A 27,079-nucleotide genomic window follows, 5' to 3' on the forward strand; every position below is an offset into this window, starting at 1 on the left:
GTTTATTTTAATTTTTATATGTTTTTCTTTTTATAGTTTAATAATGAAATGTTGTGATTTTATTTGTTAGAGAACTAATATATTCCTTATGATATAACATAAAAGCAAATTGCGGATACTTGATGCATTAAACTGTGAATCTATGATTGTGAATATGTGATGCGTTAAAGTGTGAATCTATAATGCACTACTTTTCTTTATCGTGAGCTAACTCAAAATAACATACATGTCCATATTTTTAAATTTTAACCTGTGAGCTAACTCAAAATAACAAACATATCCATATTTTTAAGTCTTAACCTTAAAATAAAATCCATAATTCCCATCCATATTGTTTGTTTATCGTTTGAGCATCTTACAAGCATGCTTTGCTTGCAATAAAAATAAAAGTTTAGCAATCTTAGAAGCATGATTTGTCTACAACATTATATTAAAGTTTAGCCATAAACCCACTTCAAAGGAGTTTTTCCAATACCTGAAATGCCCGGTTTATTATTATACCTGGTTTTTGAAGAACCAGTTCAATACCCGACCTGGAACTGCGTATACTCGGTATGGCTTTTTATGCTAGGAACTAGAACCGGTTCTTTCAATACACGGTATAAGTGATACCTGACCATACCCGGAACCGGTTCCATAACCGGAACCGGGTATTGAAAAACCTCGTTTTTTATGATAGGAATCGGAACTGAAACCGGAACCAGAACCGGTTCTTGCAATACCCAGTATAAGTGATACCCGGCCACATCCGGAATCGGTTCCATAACCGGAACCAGGTATTGAAAAAACCTGGTTTGTGCATCTCTAGTGAAGGGTGACTGAGTAAAATATACGTAAAAGTTGAGTATCATAAGACCCATAGGCCAAATTAAGTTTGTGCTTTAAGTTGGGCTGGGCTTGGAAAACAAAAGTAGGCTTCGTTTTGGAATCAGCTTTTGCTGGACTTATCACCCATATTACTCGGGTAGCCGGGTAGATTTACTTTACCTCAAAATACATGAAGAATTTCTTTTAGATATATATTTTTTTAAAATTATTTCTTAAGGGTAAACATATTTTTTTTTTGTATTTTCGTTAATAAAACCAGGGTAAACATAAATTTTATGAAGTTTTGTTAATAAAACCAAAAACTGGGTAGTAAGAATTTTCTTTCATACATGATCGGATAGGCAAACGTATCGAACCATAAATCAGTTAATTCTGCCGGTTAGAAGTTTACATGGCCCGGTTCATAGTTTGAAAATCCAGGTTTACACTTAATTCACGATTTGTAACATTTCGTGTGAACCTAACAAGTTATTTACCTTTATTTTTTATTATTTGTGGAAAATCAGTTATACATATACTAGATTAGAACCCCGTATATTACACGGGCTGAATAAATATGAATTTATATACTAAATAATAAAATAATATATCTTTAAAACTTTGTTTATTACATTTACATGGATTGAATACATATAATTTTATATACTAAAAAAATAAAAAGTTATATCTTAAGAAACCCCTTGTATTGTTGTACAGGTTGAATAAATATAATTTTATACATCAAATAATGAAAAAAAATACTAAATAATAAATTATTTATATATTTAAAAAACCCCGTGTATTGTACGAGTTGAATAAATCTAATTTTATATATCAAATAATAAAAAAAGTTATATTTTTAAAATTTCATGTATTACACAGGTTGTATAAATGTAATTTTGTATAGTAATTTATAAAAAAAAGTTATATCTTTAAAAAACCCCGTGTATTACACGGGTTGAATTTATATATCAAATAATAAAAAATTATATTTTTAAATACCTCATGTATTACACGGGTTGGATAAATGTAATTTTGTATAGTAAATAATAAAAAAAAAAGTTGTATCTTAAAAAACCCTGTGTGTTACACGGGTTGAATAAATGTAATTTTATATAGTAAATAACAAAACTTATATCTTTAAAAAACCTCGTGTAATACACGAGTTGAGTTCTGATTAATTTCAGATTTTGATTTCCTGCATTTTCTCTCCTATTAAATAATAATAATTTTTCTCTCCTTAAAATTACATCTTAAGTCATATTCTTATTTTTATAAAACATATTTAAAAAATATATAATATTTTATTTAAAATAAATATATTTAAAACATTTACTGCTTATAAAAAGTTAAATATATTTAAAACATATTACTGATTATAAAGAGTCATAGACAATTTAAATATGTTACCTAAATTTGGATGTAAAAGTATAAACGTAAATATTAAAATAAAATCTCTCTACGATATAATAAAACTATAATGTAACCTATTCCTATATCTAAGGAAATATATTATAAAAATAATAATTTAATATTAATAGTATATTTTCTAAATAAGTTTTTAATCTATACCATATCTCTACGTATATCTCATAATTATATATATATTAAATAGTATATCTCTACGTATATCTCATAAATAATTATTTATCTAAATTTGGATGTAAAAGTATAAACGTAAATATTAAAATAAAATCTCTCTAAAATAAAAAAAATAATAAAACTATAATGTAACCTCTTCCTATATCTAAGGAAATATATTATGGAAATCATAATTTAATATTAATAGTCTATTTTCTAAATAAGTTTTTAATCTATATTATATCTCTACGTATATCTCATAATTATATATATTAAATAATATATCTCTACGTATATCTCATAAATAATTATTTAATTTTAATAGGCTAAAAAATAGATGACTTTAATGAGTGACATGTGTCCTCAAAGTGGTTTCTTTTATTATATAGTATAGATGATATATATATATATATATATATATATATATATATATATTTGTCATTTATGAATTTTTTTAAGTTCAAAATATATTTCATTCCAATAATTTGAGCAATTTACATAAGGATAGCAGGTAGACGAGCAACAAACTGCGCCGCCATCCCTTTCTGAATAGAAAACCCTAATCTACTAAAAACAAAGCCTCGCCCCTGAGGGGTCGAAAAGTTGTTGTGGACCACACGCTGAACTCTAGACAAGAATCGAACTGACTCTGGCGCCAAGGAGCCGAACGTGTCAAACGCCAGGGGGACAAAGACATGCTGATTATCCTCACAAGCTTTCGCGTACTTTTCCACCTTCTTTGACTCTGCTTTCAGTACCACTTGCCCCGCCACAAACCCATTTATGAATTGAATATATATATTTTTTAATTTAAGTTCAAATCTCTTTGGTTGGTCCAGCTGACCCAAACAACCCAATCGGTTCAAAACCATAATTAAAGATTCAACTCAAAATTTAGGGTTATTAAATTTTAATAATCCTAAGTTTCACTTGTTGGCTGATAATAATCTCAATTTTAAAAATTCCCTTCAACGATCCCAACTTGTAAAAATTTGGCATCTATTGGTCATTTTCAAACATAAGTGCACTAAATCAATTAAGGAGTCTAAAGGTGCACTTGAGTCTTTTGAGGAGTCCAAATTCTTATATGTTAGAAAAGGATCAATGGGGACTAATCTTTTACAAGTTGAGATCGTTTGAGAGAATTTTTAAAGTTGAGATTATTATTTGCAAACATATAAAACTCAGGATTATTAAAATCCAATAACCCCAAAATTTATGACAAAATTGTGCTGAACTAGATGATAAACAACCCCGTTGATAGTGGCTCAACCAAGCTGATAGAAGATATGGTTTTTCAATTCAAAGTTGTTTTTAGCAAATAGTCTAGTGCTATGGTGCTTAGGCTACAGGGTGTGGTAAAGCTCCTAGGGGCTTTATCACGCCACTTCAGCGTCACCTCACTGCTACGTCATACATGAGATTTTAAAACACTTTTCTTTAACTTGCATGCAATGGTTTAAAGCCCCCATCATCATTGCCTAATTATTTATTTTTTATTTATATATTTTATTTTTATAATTTATATGCCAATTTTAATAAATAGAAAATTTAAAAAAGCATAATTTCATTAAAATAAAATGAAACATTACAAAGTCCTAAAAATGTAAAATTAAAAAAAAAAATACTAGAAAATAAAGCTACATATATTTCGCTCGAATTATGCCTTACGAGCCTCCAAAATGACTCGGTCCTCCTCTGCTAGATGTGAAAAGTCTTTCGCGAGAAATTCCATGTCTTTTTGGATTTGTTTCTCCATTTTTAGTTCTTGCTCCTTTTCCTTCGTCGAGAGAAGCTTGTTAAGTCTATTGTCGAACTTGTTCAACTTTGACGGGCCATCCGATGGCGTTGAAAAAGACGTGTCTCGTGCAGCTACCTTACTTCTATCCCTACCCTTTGGTCGTGGCAGCTCTTGCGGTTGTTCAAATTCATCGAAGTCGTCGTTTAGATTAATAGTAGTACGAGCATCGGACTCGGATGGTTCGGTAGTGGATGTTGATTTGGATCGTCTTGGCCTATGGGCGGTTGGGTTAAACGACGGTACAAAATGCCACTTGGGAGATTTGCAAAGAAGCTCCCACAAAGGTATCATCGTAAATGGATGCCCATGATGCAATCTATAGTCGTTGTGTGCTGAGGTCATAACATCCACGTCGCTCGAACCGCTTCTTCTTCTAATAATGTTGGCGTAATGATTATGTAAGTTGTTGAAATCGGTAATCTTCGTCCGCATTGCGGTCCACTTGCCCGAAAAAGAGTCGGCTGTACGATATTCACCACGACCCATTGCGGCGAAAAACTTCTCACGCGTACGCCTCCAAAATACTTTTATATCTTGGTCGTTTCCTATAAAAATGTTTAATTATAAAAATATATTTACAAAAGTATATTTATAAAAGTATGTAAAAAAGGTTTATGGAGAGAAAATTTACCAACAATCTCATCTTCCGATACGTCGAGCCATGCTTGTGACAACGCAAGTTCTTCTCTAGGAGTCCACTTTTCGACCGTCTTAGAACTACGTGTTTCGGTCTCACCCTTCTTACGATGCCTTCTCGATCGTCCACCTTTTGAGGAAGTGGGTTCAGGTGTGTTTTGGGTTTCGGGTACGGATTTAGTCTCGGGTGTGTTTTGGGTTTGGGGTATGTTTTGGGTTTGGGGTATGTTATTGGAAAAATGGAGGTTGAGAATAATATCCGGAAATCGGTAGTGGTCGGATGAGAAGAAGTTGGGGTGCTAGGTGGCATCGGATAATATCCAAGCTCACCCGTCCGCGGGTCTCTTCGATAACGGTCTTCTTGCTCGTTGTTGGGATTGTTTGGTGCACTTTGCCAAAACGGATGGTTCTGATCCCACACTTTTTTGTTGTTGGGAAACATTGTGTGATTATGAAAAAAAAGTGTAGAGATTTGGTATAAAGAGTAGAGGAAGAATGGATGAAAATTATAGAAAAAGGTAGGGTATTGATAGGTAATTTAAAAATTTTAAAATTATTTTTTTTTTTTGTAAATCTTACCGTTCAACAACGATCATTTTGACCATTCTCACCTCGATCCCCCCAAAATTGCTCGTTAGCGTGTTGACGATGACTCCATAACGCCTGCATTTAATTTTTGCGGTGTGGTCCATAGCGCCCAGAGGCGCTATAGTATCTGACGTGGCGGGGTGGCATTATGCCACACCCCTGGCCTTATTAGAGCATTTATAATGGAGGGCCCAAACGTTAGTGTGGCTTGCAACGGGCGACAAAATCACGACTGCTGCATTATTTGGGTTCGTATCAGACAAACTTTTGGTTTTGGTTATGGTTATGGTTATGGCTCATAACTGAATCAAGCTAAATCAAGCCAAGTTGAGTTTACTCGGAATTTATTTGGGTTGAGCTCAAGTTTCAAAATAGCTCGATTTTGAGCTCGAGCTAAACCAACTCACTTTGAATTCGAGCTAAGCGGTCTATACGGGTTGAGCACAATACAACTAAAATTCAAGTTTAGCTGGATCAACCTAATTATTTTGTTCTATGACACATCGTATGGGTTCTCCTCTAGTTTATTTTATTGTGTAAAAAAATGTTAAATGTGTCCAAACCGCTTTGTCACACCAAACTATTAGTTTATCTTAATGAAACAACTCAAGATTTATGTCATCGACTTTTAAAACGTACAGGATATTGTATTTGCACAATGAAAAATTATATCATTAATTAACTATAGTTATTTTCATCATGCCGTTGTAATTGTATCCTTTTGTTCACCTCCCCAAATAAAAAAATTGTGATCCCTGTTACCAGAATATAACTTGAAGTGGTGGGGATGACTGATTTTGGCGATTGTTTTGGATTTCCATTTGCTTTATCTTTAGGGTTTAGGTTACGACTAACGTGTGTTTTGTGATGTGAAGTAGAATGTTACAGGGGTTAGGTTGTATAGTAAGATATATTGATGAGTTTGTAAAATAATTAGAGCATTTTGAACGTGTATATGTGATTATATATTTTTCTATACTATACAAATTTACAAGAATAGACGAAATTGCTTCTACAAATAAAAGTTGTAAACTTAGACTAAACAGTAAAATCCAACATAAATCAAATTTTCATCACGGTGGTAAAAAAAACACATGCTTTCAAAACTTGTCATGATACACCAACAAAAAGTTTATAGTTAGTGCTAAATACACGGACAAAATACCAACGGATTTCTAGCCTAGTGGTATCACGATGTGGAGAAAATGTGTCTTTTCTTATAAGGTTAAGTCTCGTAAAGGACAAAATATATAAATTTAGAAGAGGGATCAAAAGGATGTATATACCAGCTAGTAAAAAAAGTTAAATATAACTATTGTAAGTATATGTTCATATAAAGAGTGTGATTTACTATCAATCAATAGTACTTATATATAATAATTGTTAAAGAATTGTTGCATAGAAGGGTTGTACCCTACGCTCAGAGAGGTTTAAAAAAATGATATTACACTTTTAATCTAAAATTACGTGATTTTTTTTTTTACTTTTAACCTAAATGTTTTCATCTTTTCCAATTTAATCTCACAAATTTTTACTTTCAGGTCCCCTGTACTTTTTCATATTTCGCAAAATTTTCGTTTTATGTTTTGTTGTAACTTTTGCGAGTAAAAAGGGCGTAACGTTCGTATATGGTTCAACGTTCTTACGTTTCGTTTAAAATTTTGCGAGTTAACATGACACAATATATGTACAATATGTGTCTAGTTGAACGTTTTTATGTGCTCTATTCTTTTTCTCGTTAAATCTTTATTTCATCTCCTTGTCACACTCTCTTTAGGCAACACCAACCCACCCTACAATATATCTCATTTTGCCATTTAGATTTTCAATATCTCTTCTATCCATCTTCGTTCGCCAAGTATATCAAACAAACCCTTCTTTTTTGCATGCTTCAATCACCCCAAAACAACACACACATACACCAAGAACACACACTAAACCCACACCACTTTTATAAACATTCTTTGCATGCTCTTTCTTGCCATTACTTGTTTACGATCTATTCACAAACTTTTTGAGTGATTTACCAAAATGGGTGTCTCTATTTTTCACTAATTTTAACTAAAAATACTTGCTTTTTGTCTTTTCAAGATTGCAATACTTGTGGGTCATTTCAATCGGGTCCTGTTCTTGCTCATGGGTCCTATAAGAGGAAGCAAAAAGAAGAGGAAAATCGATAGTGAAAATGGTTTGGCTTCTGGGTCTTCTGAAGACGGCTCTAATGATTGGTGGAGTGAGTTCTCCAAGCGGATTGTTGGTAATTTTTTTTTTTATCTTGAAATATTATTATTTATTAAACACTTTCCGTTTTGCTGTTTTTGCCTTTTTAATCGATAATTTTGGTTTGGAATACGTGTATGATTTGTGGGTTTGGTGTGTTTTAAGGATTTATGTGTTGTTAATTGCAAATGCATTTTGGTTGTTGCAAGAATGGATCCCTAATCTGCTGATTTTTGGGCATGTTCATGTTAATGTTCTTGACCTAAAAGTTTGATTGTTGGATGAAACTGTGTTTGACTTTTGTTGGGTGGCTTTATTTTAGGGTAATGTAAACAGTTCTAATTTTATGTTGTGTGACCCAGTGTCACACCGCCTAAACGGCGGCCCTAGCAAAGATCTGCCCAGACTACGTTGTCTTAACCGGCCCGCGCTGGGTTGGTCAGACTTGGTTACTAAGTATGATTCTTCAGTTTTCGATTAAGAGTGAACGATCGACATATGACGTTTGAAAGTCAGACTCTTGAACTTAATATACATACTTAAGTTTAGAAATCCCCTACCTTTACATAGTTCCTGTAGTTTTAATTTGTTTTGATCTCAGCATTGAATAACCTATGAAAAACTTTAAGTTGAAAGGCGATCTGTAAAGTACGAATCAATCAAAATAGTTATCTTGATTGGTCAACTTGTGTTGGCCAAGAAGTTTGCAATGGTGGTTTAACCTGTCAATTTAGCATCTTTGTGACCCATACTTACCAATAGTAATGGATAAATGCTACCATGAGTGCCAATGAGCTAGTGGTGGAGTGGTAAGGGAGAGACCTTGTGTTCCAAGTGACCCAAGTTCAATTCCTACCCCTAGCATTTAGTTTCTGCGGCATCTGGTGATGACGGGAGACTAGGTGAGTAGGCGGCGATCGCTAGTTCAATCCTTGAACTGAGCGGGTTTTACCTCACCGCACTGTCGTGCCTTCGGGCGAGTGTTCACGGGCTTCGGCCCTAGGTGAGGGTTTTCCCCGGTTCGGAAGGCGAGTGTATCCCGATGTGGTGAATTTCGCCAGTAGCCCATTTGGAGGATTCGTTGACCGTTCAAAAAAAAAATGTTACCATGAGTTCAAAAAAGGTGGCCCTTTAAGGTTCTAATTTACTGCTTTAGAGATTACAGATCCGGCTGTTCACGTTAATTCTTTTAAAACCTTACCACGTTAATGTGTTTGTAAGGTAGAGAGGAAAAATATAGATAAAGAGGCATTTTATGATTAACGAAAAGGATTGTGAAGATGTGCCTAGAATCTAGATTAACTAAATGGCTTAACATAAATCACAAGTTAAAACTTAAAACATGAAGGGGTTAACATTTCAAGACGTATTAGAGTGTCGACGCATCGTATTACGTTTGTAGTTAAATGACCAACCTTATGAAAATTTTGGAGATCATAAAGGGACTAACAAACGGGACCGGATTTTCAAATGTCTCATGTTCATTGCAATGTTTGCTTCATTTTGGTCAAAAGTTTAGAATCAATGACCTTATATAGCCATTGACCATTGTTACTGTTAGGATTTGGTTTACAAGATTCCTTGTGCATCTTCATTGCTAAAAGGGTACTTATGTCACTCGACTAAATTTCAAACACATCGCTGAGTCAAATGTGATATTTTTTGGAATTGATGAAGTAGGTTGAATAGAGTGCATTTGCTAAGATCTATGCAGTTAATTTCGCCGGTATATCGGTTATCGGTCTCCTGGTGAGATATCGGTGCAAAATATCAGTGAACATCGGTACCGATAACATCGACGATATTAAACGATATTTGACCGATATATCACCGATTTTCCCGATATCAGTGCCCTTCTAAATTCTACCATTCGTCTTTCTTCCTGTTGCTGCTTTTAGTGTTTTAAGTCTTAATTGTTAGTGTGAAATGTTAGTGTTTTAAGTCTTAATCAGTTCCTACTTGCTACAATTGTTAGTGTTTTGCAAGTTGCTTGCAAAAGGTTAATTTGTTAATGGTAGAACTTAGAAGAGTATACTGAAATGTTAGTGTTAAATTGCTATATATATAAATTCAGCATGATATTAAAATTACCAATATCCCACCGCGATAACCGATATCTCAAATATCGGTCCTTGACCGGTATTCGTTTTTTACCGCATTAATTGCTTAGACTAAGATGGACATATGATTGTGTTCATATGTTTAAAAAAGCGCGAGGCGCTCCGAAGCGTTTTGGTTCCAAAAGCTTCAAGCGCGAAGCGAGAGCTTCACGTATTCGAAGCGCTCAAAAAAAATATATATATATTATACACATCAATATGACCTATTCTACTTGTTAATCAATAATAAACACAAAAACATGATTAAAAAACACACTTAACACATAAAAAACATAGTTAAAACATAAATTAAAGTCGAAACACACTTAAAACATAAACACAAAAACAGTCTTTAATCAATAATCATCAAAAAATGGGTTTCTGAGCTGGAATTTGGTTGCTCGTGCCCACACGAATGCAGCTCCGAAAACCCGGGCCCGCGTGAGGCGTTTTTTTGCACTGTTCTTTTTTTTTTTAATGTTGAAACAACCTAAAACCTATGCTGAACTGAAGCGTCGTTTTTTGCACCTGATTGGGTCGAGGCGTCGCCTCAAACCATGGCCGCTTCGCGCTTAAAGCTCGCCTCAAAACGCTTCACGTGTTTTGACGATTCAGACCAAATAAAGCGTTTTGCCAAACGCTTCAGCGCTTAGCGCTTTAAGCTCGCTTAAAGCGCGCTTTTTTAAACTAATGTAAGTGTGGTAATTGTTTAAAAACTGATTACGTTTGGTGAAGAACGGATTTCCATTTAGACTCTATTGGACATGAATCCCGATTTTCTTAGCATCATTACAAGTTTCTTTTCTTATTCTTTTTGTGCAAACTATTCTTCTGTAATGCTTATTGCTTTTTTTTTTTTTTTTTTTTTTGTTCTTTGCAAATCCTTTGAAGAAATTATCTCAATCCGTTTCCAACTCTTTGCAGGTTCGCTATCTCCGTCAAAAGGTCTAGACCAATTCGAGTCGGTTTTCAAGGTATCAAGAAAAACATTCAACTACATATGCTCACTTGTAAACGAGCCCATGACGTCCAAAACATCAAACTTCATGTACTTAAACGGCCAATCAATGTCTCTTAACGATCAAGTAGCTTTGGCTTTAAGAAGATTAAGTTCCGGTGACTCATTAATAGGCGTAGGCAACTTTTTTGGTACAAACCACTCAACCGTCTCTCAGGTGACCTGGCGGTTCGTGGAGGCAATTGAAGAACGTGGGCTCCACCACCTCCAATGGCCGACAACCGAAGAGGAATTCACACAGATAAAATCCAAATTTGAGAACATCAGAGGCCTTCCTAATTGTTGTGGTGCTATTGATACCTCTCATATCATGATGTTGCTGTCGGCATCGGATCGGACAATTGATGTTTGGCTTGACCGTAAGGACAACCACAGTATGATGTTGCAGGTATGTAAAATGTATGTTTTTTTTTTTTTTTTTTTTTTTTTTTTTTTTTTTTTTTTTTTGAGGTGACAATTTCAATCCATTTACTTATGAATGAGTAAATTGCGGTATACTCCTAAATCTTTTTGTTCAAAGAATTAGATTAGTAGTGAATTAATATATTTTTTATATTAAAAGTTTAGAAATGTATTTTTCTCAACGGCAATACAACTTTATATATAAATATAAGAGTAAAGTACACGAATGGTCCCCTGTGGTTTACCAAATTTTTGATTTGGTCCTTGGTTTTCCAAAAGTACACAGATGGTCCCTACGGTTTGCACTTTGTAACGCATTTAGTCCCCAGCCAACAAATCTAAAAGTTTAAGCATGTCCAAGTTAGGGGGTGGTCACTAGTGATAGAATTCTATCACTCACAAGCATCCAATTAACTCCTGCCATGTCATCAGCCACTATTCTATCACTCACATCCTTTTTTAGTGGCAATGGTCATCACTCACAACACCTAACAATAAACCCCCACACCCCCTCACATCCATCATTTTTCACGCGTGAAAAAAATAACGGAAATCCATCACGTGGCTGCTATCACTCGTTGAACAAATGACTGGCGGTGGGAATCTTGTTTTTTCCACGCGTGATAAAGGCTATCACGGAAGTTTAACGCTGCCACCCCCAGTGGCCTTAGGGACTAAATGCGTTACAAAGTGCAAACCACAGGGATCATCCATGTACTTTTGGAAAAAGTCGAGGACTAAATGTGTTACAAAGTGTAAACTACAGGGACTATATATTTACTTTTAGAAAGTTAGGGATCAAATCCAAAATTTTTGTAAACCAAGGATCATCCGTGTACTTTACTCGTTTACTTTAATGAACACTAAAGTATTCTGCTTTATGTGACAGGTGATTGTTGACCCCGACATGAGATTCCGTGATGTAGTTACAGGATATCCCGGGAAAATGGACGATGCATCCGTGCTTCAAAAATCTAGTTTTCATGATTTATCAGAGAAAGGAGAGAGGCTAAACGGGAAGAAACTAAAGCTACCGGAAGGAACCGAAATTCGAGAATACATAGTTGGAGACTCGGGTTTTCCATTACTACCATGGCTCCTAACTCCATATCAAGGCCGGGATCTCCCCGAAACAAAAACCGAATTCAACAAACGCCATTTTGCAACAAAGTTGGTGGCCCAGCGTGCTTTGGCCCGCTTGAAAGATGTCTGGAGGGTGATCCATGGAGTTATGTGGCGGCCCGACAAGAACAGGCTGCCTAGAGTTATTCTCGCGTGTTGTATCCTTCATAACATCATGATTGACATGGAAGACGACGCGTTAGATGAGCTGACTTTGACTAATCAACATGACTCGGGGTATCGCCCCGAGTTTTGTGATATGGCGGATACGAACGCATCAATCTCGAGAGATAAGTTGGCTCTTTATTTGTCTGGAAGACTGGCTGTTTGATTTTTTATTTTTTTTCATACATTTGGTTCAAGAATTTGTATATTACTTGGTAAAATGCTTAAGAGTTTCAGATATTAGGTTGTTTTTGTTATACATATATTTCTATAGAGCGTATTGTATTTGAGGTTGCTGTTATGTGGGTTAAATTTGTGATCAGGAAAGGTTTCAAATCTGGTTTTTTTTTTTTTTTTTTTTTTTTTTTTTTTTTTTTTTTTTCTTTCTTTCTGGTGTTAGAAGTAAATGCTTCAACTGTATTAAAAATCTTTTTATTTAGATTGTGGGTAATATGTCATAGATAAGAGATTATTTAATAGTCAATTGATGCAACATGAGATTAAATTTTGTAGTGACCTCCCATATTCTCTCTTTTTTTTGTTGAACGGCCCTCCCAATAATCTCTTTTCTTCAATCAATTAGCAATTCAATTATTATTTTTTATTTATTTATTTATTTATTTTGAACGGCAACTTTGTAAATATAATATTTTTCTACAAATGCTATGTTGGTGCATATTTTGTATGTCTATCACTATGCGAATATGGTAGATAGAGAGTGTGTTGAATATTGTATAGAATAGAGTAAAATCTGTTACGAATCAAAGGTATTGTGATGTATAAGCTCCTTCGTACGAAGGGAGTCCCTTCGTACGAACGGACAAATGAGTAGGTTCGTAACTGATGCACAAGACCAAGGCGCTTCGTACGAAGATGTGACACTCTAGGTTTTCTCGAGCCAATATCGTGTAATGGCATTGTGTATATATATTATTAAATGAAAAATTTCGTTCTATCTTGATGTGCTATGTGTTGATAACGTGTATGTAATATATATGTATGTGTATGAAATACTTGTGAACCGAAACCACGACTCGAGACCACCCGGTCTCGAGTGAACAACAAACAGTTGGGCCGGTTGGGCCATGCTTCTCCTTATCCCACTCGAAAACCCACTAGGGTGAACCGACTTAGGGCTAATATATAACTCATGCTCCTAGCCAACCTTGCCATTTCTTTGGACAACTCACACTCACTCTCACACATACTATCCTCTACACTCTCTCTCTCTCTCTCTCTCTAAAAACCCTAAACCTCAACACTCCCCATCTCTCGAATACAATCGAAAACATCAAGGGCTCTCGGATCGGCTCGTGTTCTTCACTCGAGGATCTCCTTTCATCGAACCTACTCGTTTTCACACCCTTAACACCTCTAACCGGTTAGTTTCATGTTTTAATCTATGTTCTTTGCAAAACATTTGGTGAAGGTGTGTGCTTGATGAATAAAACACATGTTTAGTTTAGATGTCTACTTGCATGATTTTGTATGCTAAAGATGTGGATTAAAAGATGTTATACATGGCAAGTATTATTTGCATATGATTGTATGGTCTAATAGGATAAGAGTAATTAGATGATGTAGATTGTTGTTTAAACATGATGTGCATAGTCTTTCTTATGAAAAGTGCATAAAAACACATAGACCTAATGTTGAACCGTAAATGATGTGTTAGAAATAAGGCCATTGATGTTGACTGAGTTGCATTTTGAATTGGATTCATAACCGGCTTGAATGAACATGCTTGCAAAATGATGAACATGATGAATGTGTAGAAGGAACCGTTTGAAGATCATATAAATATTTGAATATGCTGTGTTTGATCCATGTTGTAATAGAATTAGACAAGAAAACATGTTTATGGAATTCTATTGGATAGTACACAATCTCATGAAATTGAAATACTATTGGATAGTACGAGTTGGACAGGTTCTAGAAGGATTTCATGTGCACGCAACCGTGGTTGCGAGTCGAGACCTTCGGTTGCGACTCAAGATCAAAACGTGACAACTCGAGACAGACTTCAAGGACTCGAGACCGGCAAGGTCTCGACTTGAGACTTCATGATCTCGACTCGAGACTAAGCTCGAGACTCCCAAGGTTGCGACTCATGCCGGCATTACTCGAGATCTCATGGTTGCGACTCGAGACCGCACGTTCTCGAGTCGAGACCACCTTGTCTCGACTGGGCTGCCTACCTTCGTTATTGGGCCACAATGTGTTATGTTTGGACTATGTGTTTTACTGGACTATGTGTTAACTGTTGCTGTTTAACCGTGTAATTATTAGAGCAGGCCCAATAACTTAATAGATAACTACATGCATTCTATGTGTTAGATACATGTAGGATATACGTGATTACTTGTACCCCAAACCTGACCTATACTGGTAACCATGTTAGGACGTGGTGACCAGCAAGCTTGACCAAGTAAGCTAATCTGCCGAGCAACCCAAGGTGAGTTCACAACTTAAAGCATGCATTCCCGGTGGATTGGGAAACAGAACTAAAAACAACACTATCCCCCCCCCCCCCCCCCTGTGAGGGATTCAAACTTACTTCCCTTGTTACTGGGAACAAACTTACTTTTCTTCCCTTGTTACTGGGAACTCTTGGTTAATTACGGTTTATACGGAATGCAACAAGCAACACTAAACGAAACTCTATCACTTAAGTCCCTACTACATTATACCGATTAGTCGCCGGGGTCTGGCGAACGGGTTATTAGTTGATAGCGCTATTTAGGTCTAACCAGCCTCACACCGACCCTTGTTACTGGGAACGGGCGTGAACTAATAGACTCTGACAACCGTCAATGATGATAGAACATTGACAAATGGGGCACTGCGGAAACGTGGGGTTAATTAGTATTCGGTATTGGAAAAACAGTTTAGTCGCTTACTTATGGGGTAGCTCCCCATGGCATGTATAAACGGATAAATTAACTGGTGAAACAAGTTTTTGGTAATTAAAAACTGGATAACTCGTGGACTCGCCAACATTTTTGTTGATACCCTACTGCATGCTTTGCATGTACCCAGTGACTCAGGAGCTTGCTACTTGGGGATGTGTAGTGGTCGTCTAACCCATGTGTTGGGTTCTAAATAAACTCGGACTATGAACTTTGTTTAAACTGTTTTGTCTATGCTTCCGCTACTTATGTTACTATTGAACTTAAAACTTTTGAACTTGATTATGATATTTGCTAACCCTGTGGTTGGTGAATACTACTTTTGCTATTAATTAAATTGCTCAGTATAATTGGTGGCTGGATCCTGGTCAGTCACGCCCTCAAGCGGATGGTACTCCGCATGTGGATTTTGGGGGTGTGACAGATTGGCATCAGAGCCATTGGTTATAGTGAACTTGGTTTTAAAAAGGGAACCTTTTTGAGAAAAACCAGACTATAACCCGTGACTCACGACGACACTACACTCTAAGTGCAAGACTCAACACATTAGACCTCATAGCTCGGACTAGTGTTTACTTGCTTGCTTACTTTATGCTTTCTGTTCTGCTATACGTACTAGTGTGCCTAGTTAGATAGATACGCCTCCCTCTTCTATCTCATTCTCGCTACATTACGACATCACACTCATACTATGTTTTCTGGTTATGAAGACAATGAGTGGACGCGGAAGAGGAAATGTTAACATGACTCAGGCTCAGTTCACTAACCTGATCAACACAGTGGCTGCAGCTTTCGCAGCTCACCCTGGAGGTAAACTCGTTATCTTAGGATGTTTAGATCCTACCGCCGCATCGTCTTTTCACCCGTAAACCTATTTTGCTTCACTTCTCACAACAGGTCAGCATGCGCCTGTGCAACCACGTGTTTGTACTTTCAAGACCTTCATGGATTGCAAGCCTCTCCCTTTCAATGGCACTGAGGGTGCCATAGGCCTTCTGCACTGGATCAAGAAGGTCGAAGCTGTCTTTGCTGTCTGCGAGTGTCCCCCTGCTAATTGGGTAAAGTTTGCTACTGGTACGTTTGAAGGAAACGCGCTTTCATGGTGGAAAGCACAGATTCAAATGCTTGGTTTGGAAACTGCCAATGCTACTGCATGGGAAGATTTCAAGGATATGATCAAAGAGGAGTACTGTCACAGGGATGACATCCACAAACTCGAGAACGAGTACTTTGAGCTTAAGATGGTTGGGTCAGAGATTGAGACCTACACCAAACTGTCCAACGACTATGCTGCTCTTTGCCCAAACATGTCTCGACCTATGTACCGAAGGATCGAATCGTACATCAAGGGTTTGGCCCCAGAAATTCGAAGCCATGTGACCTCAGCCAACCTTAACACCATCCAGCCAGTCGTCCGTCTTGCTCACAAACTCACTGATCAGGCTGTGGAACAGGCCAAGTTGCCCAAAAGGATCAGTGCTACTGATGGAACTTCTGGTGATAACAAGCGTAAGTGGGAAGGAAACCAAAGTAAGGATGCTAACCCCACTCAGGCCCCAACTCAGCAAAGGAAAACTGAAAACAACAAAGGCCCTCAGCAACAGGGTGGCTATCGAGGGAACCACCCCAAGTGTAACAAGTGTAACCGACACCACAATGGGGCATGTAATAAAGGTCAGTGTCAACGGTGCAACAAAATGGGGCATGAAGCCAAAGACTGCAGGAGCCAGTTTCCGGCTAGACAGAACCAACAACAACAGCAGCAGCCAGGAAACAATCGTGTATGCTATAAGTGTGGACCAACGTGGCACATGCGAAGGGATTGTCCTGAACTGAACTAGAACCGCAACAACAACAACCAGGGAGCTGGAAACAACGATCAAAACAACAACAATGCTGGGAATGGTGCAAGAGGAAGGGCTTTTGTTATTGGAGCTGGAGAAGCAAGGAATGACCCCAACGCCGTAGCGGGTAAGTTCCTACTTGATGATCGTTATGTTTCTGTATTATTTGATTCTGGAGCCGATGCTAGTTATGTATCCCTACGTATTAGTAAGAAGCTTAAGCACCCGCCTGCGTTATTAAGTTCTAAGCATATCATCGAGTTAGCTAATGGTAGAAACATCGAGGCCGCACATGTGATCAACGACTGCAAGCTAGTATTGTCTGGTCAGGCGTTTAGCATCGATCTTTTCCCTATCGATCTTGGAAGCTTCGACGTCGGCATTGGTATGGATTGGTTATCCAAACATCGCGCTGAAATCCTCTGTCAAGAGAAAAGGGTTCGCATCCCCCGTCGTTCTGGCAAACCCCTCATCGTTCAAGGCGACAAAGGCGGAGAAGTCACAGGCATCATCTCATTCTTAAAAGCCCAGAAGTGTTTACGAAAAGGGCACACCGCCGTCTTAGCACTTGTCACCGACAAACATGAGAAGGAAAAGAGGATTGAAGATTTTCCAGTGGTACGTGACTACCCCGAGGTATTTCCTGAAGAACTACCTGGACTCCCTCCTCATCGTCAGGTCGAATTCCAAATCGAGCTAACCCCCGGGGTAGCACCCATAGCTCGAGCGCCTTATCGACTAGCCCCCGTAGAACTAAAGGAACTTTCTACGCAACTACAAGAACTACTAGATAAAGGGTTTATCCGTCCTAGTTCGTCGCCCTGGGGAGCACCAGTGCTCTTTGTTAAGAAAAAGGATGGCACCTTCCGAATGTGCATCGACTATCGTGAGCTGAACAAGGTCACCATCAAGAATCGCTACCCCCTCCCGCGCATCGACGATCTGTTCGATCAGTTGCAAGGATCGAGCTACTACTCTAAGATTGACCTGCGATCAGGCTATCATCAGCTGAGAGTCCGTGATGAAGACATCTCCAAAACTGCCTTCAGAACTTGTTATGGTCATTATGAATTCCTCGTCATGCCCTTTGGAATGACCAACGCGCCTGCGGTATTCATGGATCTCGTGAACCGAGTGTGCAAGCCTTACCTCGACAAGTTCGTGATTGTGTTTATCGACGACATCCTAATCTACTCGAAAAGTCAAGAGGAGCATGAGCAACACCTGCGTCTTATTCTTGAACTCCTTCGCAATGAGCAATTGTACGCCAAGTTCTCGAAATGTGACTTCTGGCTTCGAGAAGTCCATTTTCTTGGACACGTGGTCAATAAGGACGGAATTCACGTCGACCCAGCTAAGATCGACTCTATAAAGAATTGGCCTACACCTAAGACTCCGACCGAAGTTCGTCAATTCTTGGGATTGGCAGGATACTATCGCAGATTCATCAAGGGATTCTCGAAGATTGCTCAACCCCTCACGACACTCACCCAGAAGGGTATTGCTTACAAGTGGAATGAAGCTCAGGAGTCCGCTTTTCAAAAGCTAAAGGATAACCTCTGTAGTGCTCCTATTCTCTCGTTACCTGAAGGTACCGACGACTTCGTGGTTTACTGCGATGCGTCTATCCATGGACTTGGTTGCGTGCTGATGCAACGCGAGAAAGTTATTGCTTACGCTTCTCGACAACTTAAGACTCACGAAAGAAACTACACTACGCACGACTTGGAACTGGGAGCAGTGGTTTTTGCTCTTAAGATATGGAGACATTACCTGTACGGTACCCGGTGCACCATTTACACCGATCACAGGAGTCTCGAGCATATCTTCAAGCAAAAGGAATTAAACATGCGACAACGTCGGTGGGTCGAACTCTTGAATGATTACGAGTGCGCAATCAAGTACCATCCGGGCAAAGCTAATGTCGTGGCAGACGCCCTCAGTCGAAAGGACATTCCGCCCAAGCGCGTGCGAGCGTTACAGCTTACCATCCAGTCTAACCTCCCTACTCAGACTCGAAATGCTCAGGTTGAAGCATTGAAACCGGGGAACATCAGGGCTGAGTCCCTGCGAGGATCGAGGCAGCGGCTAGAACGAAAAGAAGACGTCGCTTACTATGTGACAGGGCGCATTTGGGTTCCACTCTATGGAGATCTACGTGAACTTGTGATGGACGAAGCCCATAAGTCCCGTTACTCGGTACATCCTGGATCGGATAAGATGTACCACGACTTAAGGACTACATATTGGTGGCCTGGCATGAAAGCCCACATAGCAACATATGTCAGCAAATGTTTGACTTGCGCAAGAGTCAAGACAGAGTATCAGAAACCAACAGGCCTACTCCAACAACCAGAAATCCCGAAATAGAAATGGGAGCAAATTTCCATGGATTTCGTCACTGGCCTACCTAGGTCCCAACGCGGGAACGACACTACTTGGGTGATAGTAGACCGATTGACCAAGTCGGCACACTTTTTGGCTATTAAGGAAACAGATAAGTTTTCTACCTTGGCAGACGTGTACTTAAAGGAAGTGGTTTCGAGGCACGGGGTGCCAACCTCCATTATTTCCGACCGAGATGCTCGTTTTACTTCAGAGTTGTGGCAAGCTATGCACAAATCCTTTGGCTCACGTTTAGACATGAGCACCGCTTATCATCCACAAACGGATGGACAGTCGGAACGCACTATCCAAACCCTAGAAGACATGCTTAGGGCATGTGTGATCGATTTTGGCAAGAATTGGGAAAAGCACCTACCGCTAGTAGAATTCTCGTATAATAACAGCTACCACACTAGCATTCAGGCATCACCTTTTGAGGCATTGTACGGTCGTAAATGCCGATCACCTCTTTGCTGGGCGGAAGTTGGTGACAGCCAGATCACAGGCCCAGAACTGGTGGTAGACACAATGGAAAAGATTGCCCAGATCAGACAACGCATGACGGCAGCTCGTGACCGTCAGAAAAGTTACGCAGATAAGCGTAGGAAACCACTAGAATTCCAGGTCGGTGACCGGGTTCTACTTAAAGTCTTACCCTGGAAGGGTGTGGTTCGTTTTGGTAAACGGGGCAAGCTTAATCCGCGGTATGTCGGACCATTCGAAATTACCGAGAAAATCGGTAAGGTGGCTTATAGATTGAATCTGCCTGAAGAACTGAGTGCGGTGCACAACGTATTTCACGTATCTAATCTGAAGAAGTGTCTGTCAGATGAAACGCTCGTAATTCCTTTCAAGGAACTCACTATTGACGAACAGCTACACTTTACTGAGGAACCGATTGAGATCACGGATCGAGAGATCAAAATCCTCAAACGTAGCTAGATACCTCTTGTGCGAGTCCGCTGAAACTCGCGACGTGGCCCAGAGTTTACCTGGGAGCGGGAAGACAAGATGAAGCACAAGTATCCCCAGTTGTTCCTAAATGAAACCCCCAGCACTGAAGCTACGACCGAATTTCAGGACAAAATTCCAAACTAACGGGGGGATGATGTGACACCCCGTTGAAACACTCTCACTCATACTAGCTTGTCAGTGGCTGCCTTAACTTTTGGGACGAAAGTTCTTAAAACTTGGGGATAATGTGACACTCTAGGTTTTCCCGAGCCAATATCGTGTAATGGCATTGTGTATATATATTATTAAATGAAAAATTTCGTTCTATCTTGATGTGCAATGTGTTGATAACGTGTATGTAATATATATCTATGTGTATGAAATACTTGTGAACCGAAACCACGACTCGAGACCACCCGGTCTCGAGTGAACAACAAACAGTTGGGCCGGTTGGGCCATGCTTCTCCTTATCCCACTCGAAAACCCACTAGGGTGAACCGACTTAGGGCTAATATATAACTCATGCTCCTAGCCAACCTTGCCATTTCTTTGGACAACTCACACTCACTCTCACACATACTCTCCTCTACTCTCTCTCTCTCTCTATCTCTCTCTAAAAACCCTAAACCTCAACACTCCCCATCTCTCGGATACAACCAAAAACATCAAGGGCTCTCGGATCGGCTCGTGTTCTTCACTCGAGGATCTCCTTTCATCGAACCTACTCGTTTTCACACCCTTAACACCTCTAACCGGTTAGTTTCATGTTTTAATCTATGTTCTTTGCAAAACATTTGGTGAAGGTGTGTGCTTGATGAATAAAACACATGTTTAGTTTAGATGTCTACTTGCATGGTTTTGTATGATAAAGATGTGGATTAAAAGATGTTATACATGGCAAGTATTATTTGCATATGATTGTATGGTCTAATAGGATAAGAGTAATTAGATGATGTAGATTGTTGTTTAAACATGATGTGCATAGTCTTTCTTATGAAAAGTGCATAAAAACACATAGACCTAATGTTGAACCATAAATGATGTGTTAGAAATAAGGCCATTGATGTTGACTGAGTTGCATTTTGAATTGGATTCATAACCGGCTTGAATGAACATGCTTGCAAAATGATGAACATGATGAATGTGTAGAAGGAACCGTTTGAAGATCATATAAATATTTGAATATGCTGTGTTTGATCCATGTTGTAATAGAATTAGACAAGAAAACATGTTTATGGAATTCTATTGGATAGTACACAATCTCATGAAATTGAAATACTATTGGATAGTACGAGTTGGACAGGTTCTAGAAGGATTTCATGTGCACGCAACCGTGGTTGCGAGTCGAGACCTTCGGTTGCGACTCGAGATCAAAACGTGACAACTCGAGACAGACTTCAAGGACTCGAGACCGGCAAGGTCTCGACTTGAGACTTCATGATCTAGACTCGAGACTAAGCTCGAGACTCCCAAGGTTGCGACTCATGCCGGCATTACTCGAGATCTCATGGTTACGACTCGAGACCGCACGTTCTCGAGTCGAGACCACCTTGTCTCGACTGGGCTGCCTACCTTGGTTATTGGGCCACAATTGTTATGTTTGGACTATGTGTTTTACTGGACTATGTGTTAACTGTTGCTGTTTAACCGTGTAATTATTAGAGCAGGCCCAATAACTTAATAGATAACTGCATGCATTCTATGTGTTAGATACATGTAGGATATACGTGATTACTTGTACCCCAAACCTGACCTATACTGGTAACCATGTTAGGACGTGGTGACCAGCAAGCTTGACCAAGTAAGCTAATCTGCCGAGCAACCCAAGGTGAGTTCACAACTTAAAGCATGCATTCCCGGTGGATTGGGAAACAAAACTAAAAACAACACTATCCCCCCCCCCCTGTGAGGGATTCAAACTTACTTCCCTTGTTACTGGGAACAAACTTACTTTTCTTCCCTTGTTACTGGGAACTCTTGGTTAATTACGGTTTATACGGAATGCAACAAGCAACACTAAACGAAACTCTATCACTTAAGTCCCTACTACATTATACCGATTAGTCGCCGGGGTCTGGCGAACGGGTTATTAGTTGATAGCGCTATTTAGGTCTAACCAGCCTCACACCGACCCTTGTTACTGGGAACGGGCGTGAACTAATAGACTCTGACAACCGTCAATGATGATAGAACATTGACAAACGGGGCACTGCGGAAACGTGGGGTTAATTAGTATTCGGTATTGGAAAAACAGTTTAGTCGCTTACTTATGGGGTAGCTCCCCATGGCATGTATAAACGGATAAATTAACTGGTGAAACAAGTTTTTGGTAATTAAAAACTGGATAACTCGTGGACTCGCCAACATTTTTGTTGATACCCTACTGCATGCTTTGCAGGTACCCAGTGACTCAGGAGCTTGCTACTTGGGGATGTGTAGTGGTCGTCTAACCCATGTGTTGGGTTCTAAATAAACTCGGACTATGAACTTTGTTTAAACTGTTTTGTCTATGCTTCCGCTACTTATGTTACTATTGAACTTAAAACTTTTGAACTTGATTATGATATTTGCTAACCCTGTGATTGGTGAATACTACTTTTGCTATTAATTAAATTGCTCAGTATAATTGGTGGCTGGATCCTGGTCAGTCACGCCCTCAAGCGGATGGTACTCCGCATGTAGATTTTGGGGGTGTGACAGAAGAGACCCTATGTGGGTTCGTACGAAGCTGCAATGCCTATATTTAAGGCGCGCGCCTCAGGCCAAAAAGCCCCACAAAAACCCTAAAATCTGCGTCTTTTTTGCACTTCTTGTAATTACACTAGACGCTAAGCGAAAAAGCCCCAGAAGTTGCGCCTCAGGCGCGCTTTTTAAAACCAAGCTCGCTACTAGCTAATAGATTTTCTTCTTTCCCAATCTTATATTCTATTAATTTTTTAAACGGCTTAAATTACCTCAAATCCATCTTCGACGGGTTTCGAACCCTTAACCTCAAGGGGAGCAACATGTTAACTCAAATGACTTTGTCAATTGGAGCTAACCCCCACCTCTCTATTTTATCAATTAATGTTTGAAAAATGTAATCTCAGTAATTGACTAATTTCTGACAGATCATAAACAACTACCTTAAAACTTAGGGTCTAAGGGGTGGTTAAACACTTGAGAGTGGCAAACTAAAAAATCAACCGATCAGAGTGCGCCACGTCAATCAGTGAAAAGTGTTTAAACTTTGCTGAAAAGTGTTGACAATGGTTTAGACACTTGCTGAAGTGGTAAATTTTTTTTTAAAAGGAAAAGGGTGTGATTGGTTGAGAGATTGCATGGACCCCACCCCACCACACACACACACACACACACTCTTCACCGCATCGACAACCCACCACCGATTTGGTAAAGTTTGAGCGGTAAATTAGTGTTGGTGGTGGTGTTTACCGAGTGGTAAACTCACTTTGCCGACCTTTGCCGACTCCCACACCGGATACCCTTAGGGGTCGTTTGGTTTGTGATTTTTTTAAACGGTATTAGGATGTATCAAAGGAATTGATATTTGATGGAATTAGAATTAATTACATCCAAAATTATATGCATGTTTGTTGGTAACAGGGGCGGATCTAAGTGTGGGTTTGGGTGGGCGGACGCCCCTCTAAAAAAAAATTTAGTGTGTTTTATAGGCTAAAATCCCGACCGCCTCCTTTGAAAGCTTGGTTGAACCTCTCATTCGTACCCCCAGAAAATAATTTCCGAGTCCGCCTTTGGTCGGTAAATCTATTAAAAGAGTTGAAAAGTAAAAAAAAAAAGACAAAATGTCCTTCAAAAGGAAAAACATTTATTCTTAAATATTTAATATCAGGGGCTTCTGGTAACCTTTATGAATTCTAGTTTTTTTTTTTTAACGGCCGACAAAATATATTATTCATTGTAGCAAGATGCTACCCACTAAATGTATATACACGTTTCATCACCGAATCTATAACAACTAGTTGTTTACTATGCGCGCGCGTTGCGGCGCGCTAAACCAAATCGTTCTATAAGAATGACAAAACATGTCAAATAACAAAAAGTAACTCAAACTAAAACGTCACGTATTTTCGGTACCGGTTCGGCACCGGTATTCACCGATTTTTACCCTCAAATACAACCCCCGCCCAAGGGGCCACGCCGAAACTCAAGCCCACCCGGGGTGGTGACTTGAGCGTTTGTACCCAACCCACGACACAACCCCAGCCCCATACCCCATATTCTAATATTTCCTAGATTTTTTTTAAACACATAGCCGTTGGCAAACGGCTAGCACAAACGGCTACTTGTCTTGGCCAATGAGATCCCGCCATGTCATCTTGATAGCCCCGCCCAACGCTCGGGCTGAAACCCCCCGCCTAAGGGGCCACGCCGAAACCCAAGCCCACCTGGGGTGGTGACTTGGGCGTTCGTACCCAACCCACGCCACAACCCCCGCCCCGTACCCCATATTCTAATATTTCCTAGATCTTTTTTTTTAAACACATAGCCATTGGCCAACAGCTAGCCTAAACGGCTACTTGTCATGGCCAATGAGATCCCGCAATGTCATCTTGATAGCCCCGCTCAACGCCCGGGCTGAAACCCCCGCCCAAGGGGCCACGCCGAAACCCAACCCACCCGGGGTGGTGAATTGGGCGTTTGTACCCAACCCACGCCACAACCCCCGCCCCATACCCCATACCCCATATTCTAATATTTCCTAAATCTTTTTTTTAAACACATAGCTGTTGGCAAACGGCTAGCCCAAACGGCTACTTGTCTTGGCCAATGAGATCCAACCATGTCATTTTGATAGCTCCGCCCAACGCCCGGGCTGAAACCCCCGCCCAAGGGGCCACGCCGAAACCCAAGCTCACCCGGGGTGGTGACTTGGGCGTTTGTACCCAACCCACGACACAACCCCCGCCCCATACCACATATTCTAATATTTCCTAGATTTTTTTAAACACATAGCCGTTGGCAAACGGCTAGCCCAAACGGCTACTTGTCTTGGCCAATGAGATCACGCCATGTCATCTTGATAGCCCCGCCCAACGCCCGGGCTGAAACCCCCGCCTAAGGGGCCACGCCGAAACCCAAGCTCACCCGAGGTGATGACTTGGGCGTTTATACCCAACCCACGTCACAACCCCCGCCCCATACCCCATATTATTATATTTCCTAGATCACTATTGATTTAGTTTGTTTTAATTAATACATTTGTTTTAATTAATATATGTTGAAATCACTATTTATTTAATTAATATATCAAATGGCAATATCGTAAATAAGTAGCACTATTCATTCACTTCTAATTTTATTAGTATATAATTACATTAAGAAACTAGTCACGAAACCGAAATCTACTCCAATCTTCCCATGTTAACGTCAACTCTTTTGAACGATTCTTGACCCAAAGGTACGCTATAGATTTAATCTCGTCTAACATCTTCATAGCATTTGGAACTCTCTGTCTAAAAACGGTATCATTTCTCATTTTCCATATACTCCATATTGCAACCAAAACAATCGCGTCCGAGCTAACTTCATGAAGTGTCAATAGGTCATTGATTCCAAAAGCAATAACGGGCGGTAAGTTACACCAAGCCGCAATATTCTGCCAAGCCCTTTGTGCATGATGACATGACACGAAAATGTGATCACACGTCTCGACATACTCGCCGCACAGAACACACATTTGATCCAGAATCGATATATTCTAGTGGCAAGTTTAAAATTCCATCACATACATACGAAGGAAAGTAACTTTCCCTTGAATGAGAGAAATGAGTGGAATAAATTCCAAACTTAATTTACCAAACACAATTTTTAACGGAATTAACTCAGCTTCCACTTTTAATTTCATTAGTTTTTACGAACCAAAAAAACCCTCATTCTTTCTTGTTACTGATGGGTAGTGGGTAGATTGTCACCAACGATATATAAAGGCATAAATTATCCAGACACCCTCTGCAGCTATTTGGACACTTTTGGTGTCTAGACGTCTCGTATAGGGCTATATGAGGCGTCTAGGCACCAGAATTCAAGGGGGTCTGCAGGGAATGTCAGGCACAAAGTTTAAGAAACCCTAGACGCCTCGTACAGGCCTATACGAGACGTCTAGGTGTTGGTTTTTTTTTTGTTGAAAGAATGGGTGTTTTGGTGGGGTATTTTGATAGTTTTTGGAGGTTTTTTTAAAGAATTTTTTTCTGTTTTTAAAAAAAAGTTTTATTTTTTACACTAATCGGCTCTTTAAATATATTCGATCGATTAAATATTATATCGTTTTTAACATTTTACTTTTTTAAATATTATTCTTCCGATTAAAATTTTATCTCGTTTAAATATTATTTCCGTATTATATTCAAAACATATATTGTTTCCGTATTATATCAATTTAAGACAACACTCATTAAGTAACCAAATGACTGAAAACAAACGTAAATATGACATGTATAAGATAACTTTTGTACATCCATAACAAAAATATATAAGATAAGTTTGTACATCCATAACAAAAATAAAAACTACAACTGGTCTATGCCTCA

At 39.1% G+C, this 27,079-nt stretch overlaps 2 protein-coding genes across 2 annotated transcripts; one reads left to right on the top strand and one right to left on the bottom strand.

Annotated features, from left to right (window-relative positions):
• Positions 1 to 4,048: 4,048 nt before the first annotated feature.
• Positions 4,049 to 5,494, bottom strand: LOC110942679. The gene is made up of 2 exons (XM_022184450.2): positions 5,437 to 5,494; positions 4,049 to 4,734 (listed from the first exon to the last, which is right to left on the bottom strand). The coding sequence occupies exons 1-2, from the start codon at positions 5,492 to 5,494 to the stop codon at positions 4,049 to 4,051; spliced, it is 744 nt and encodes a 247-aa protein (XP_022040142.2).
• A 1,724-nt stretch (positions 5,495 to 7,218) lies between these two features.
• On the top strand, positions 7,219 to 12,735 carry LOC110939978 (protein ALP1-like). Its single transcript, XM_022181542.2, has 3 exons — positions 7,219 to 7,670; positions 10,657 to 11,138; positions 12,042 to 12,735. The coding sequence occupies exons 1-3, from the start codon at positions 7,550 to 7,552 to the stop codon at positions 12,603 to 12,605; spliced, it is 1,167 nt and encodes a 388-aa protein (XP_022037234.1). The 5' UTR covers positions 7,219 to 7,549; the 3' UTR covers positions 12,606 to 12,735.
• Positions 12,736 to 27,079: the final 14,344 nt, after the last annotated feature.

Source organism: Helianthus annuus, chromosome 5 (assembly GCF_002127325.2).
Source record: "Helianthus annuus cultivar XRQ/B chromosome 5, HanXRQr2.0-SUNRISE, whole genome shotgun sequence".
NCBI classification, from domain to species: domain Eukaryota; kingdom Viridiplantae; phylum Streptophyta; class Magnoliopsida; order Asterales; family Asteraceae; genus Helianthus; species Helianthus annuus.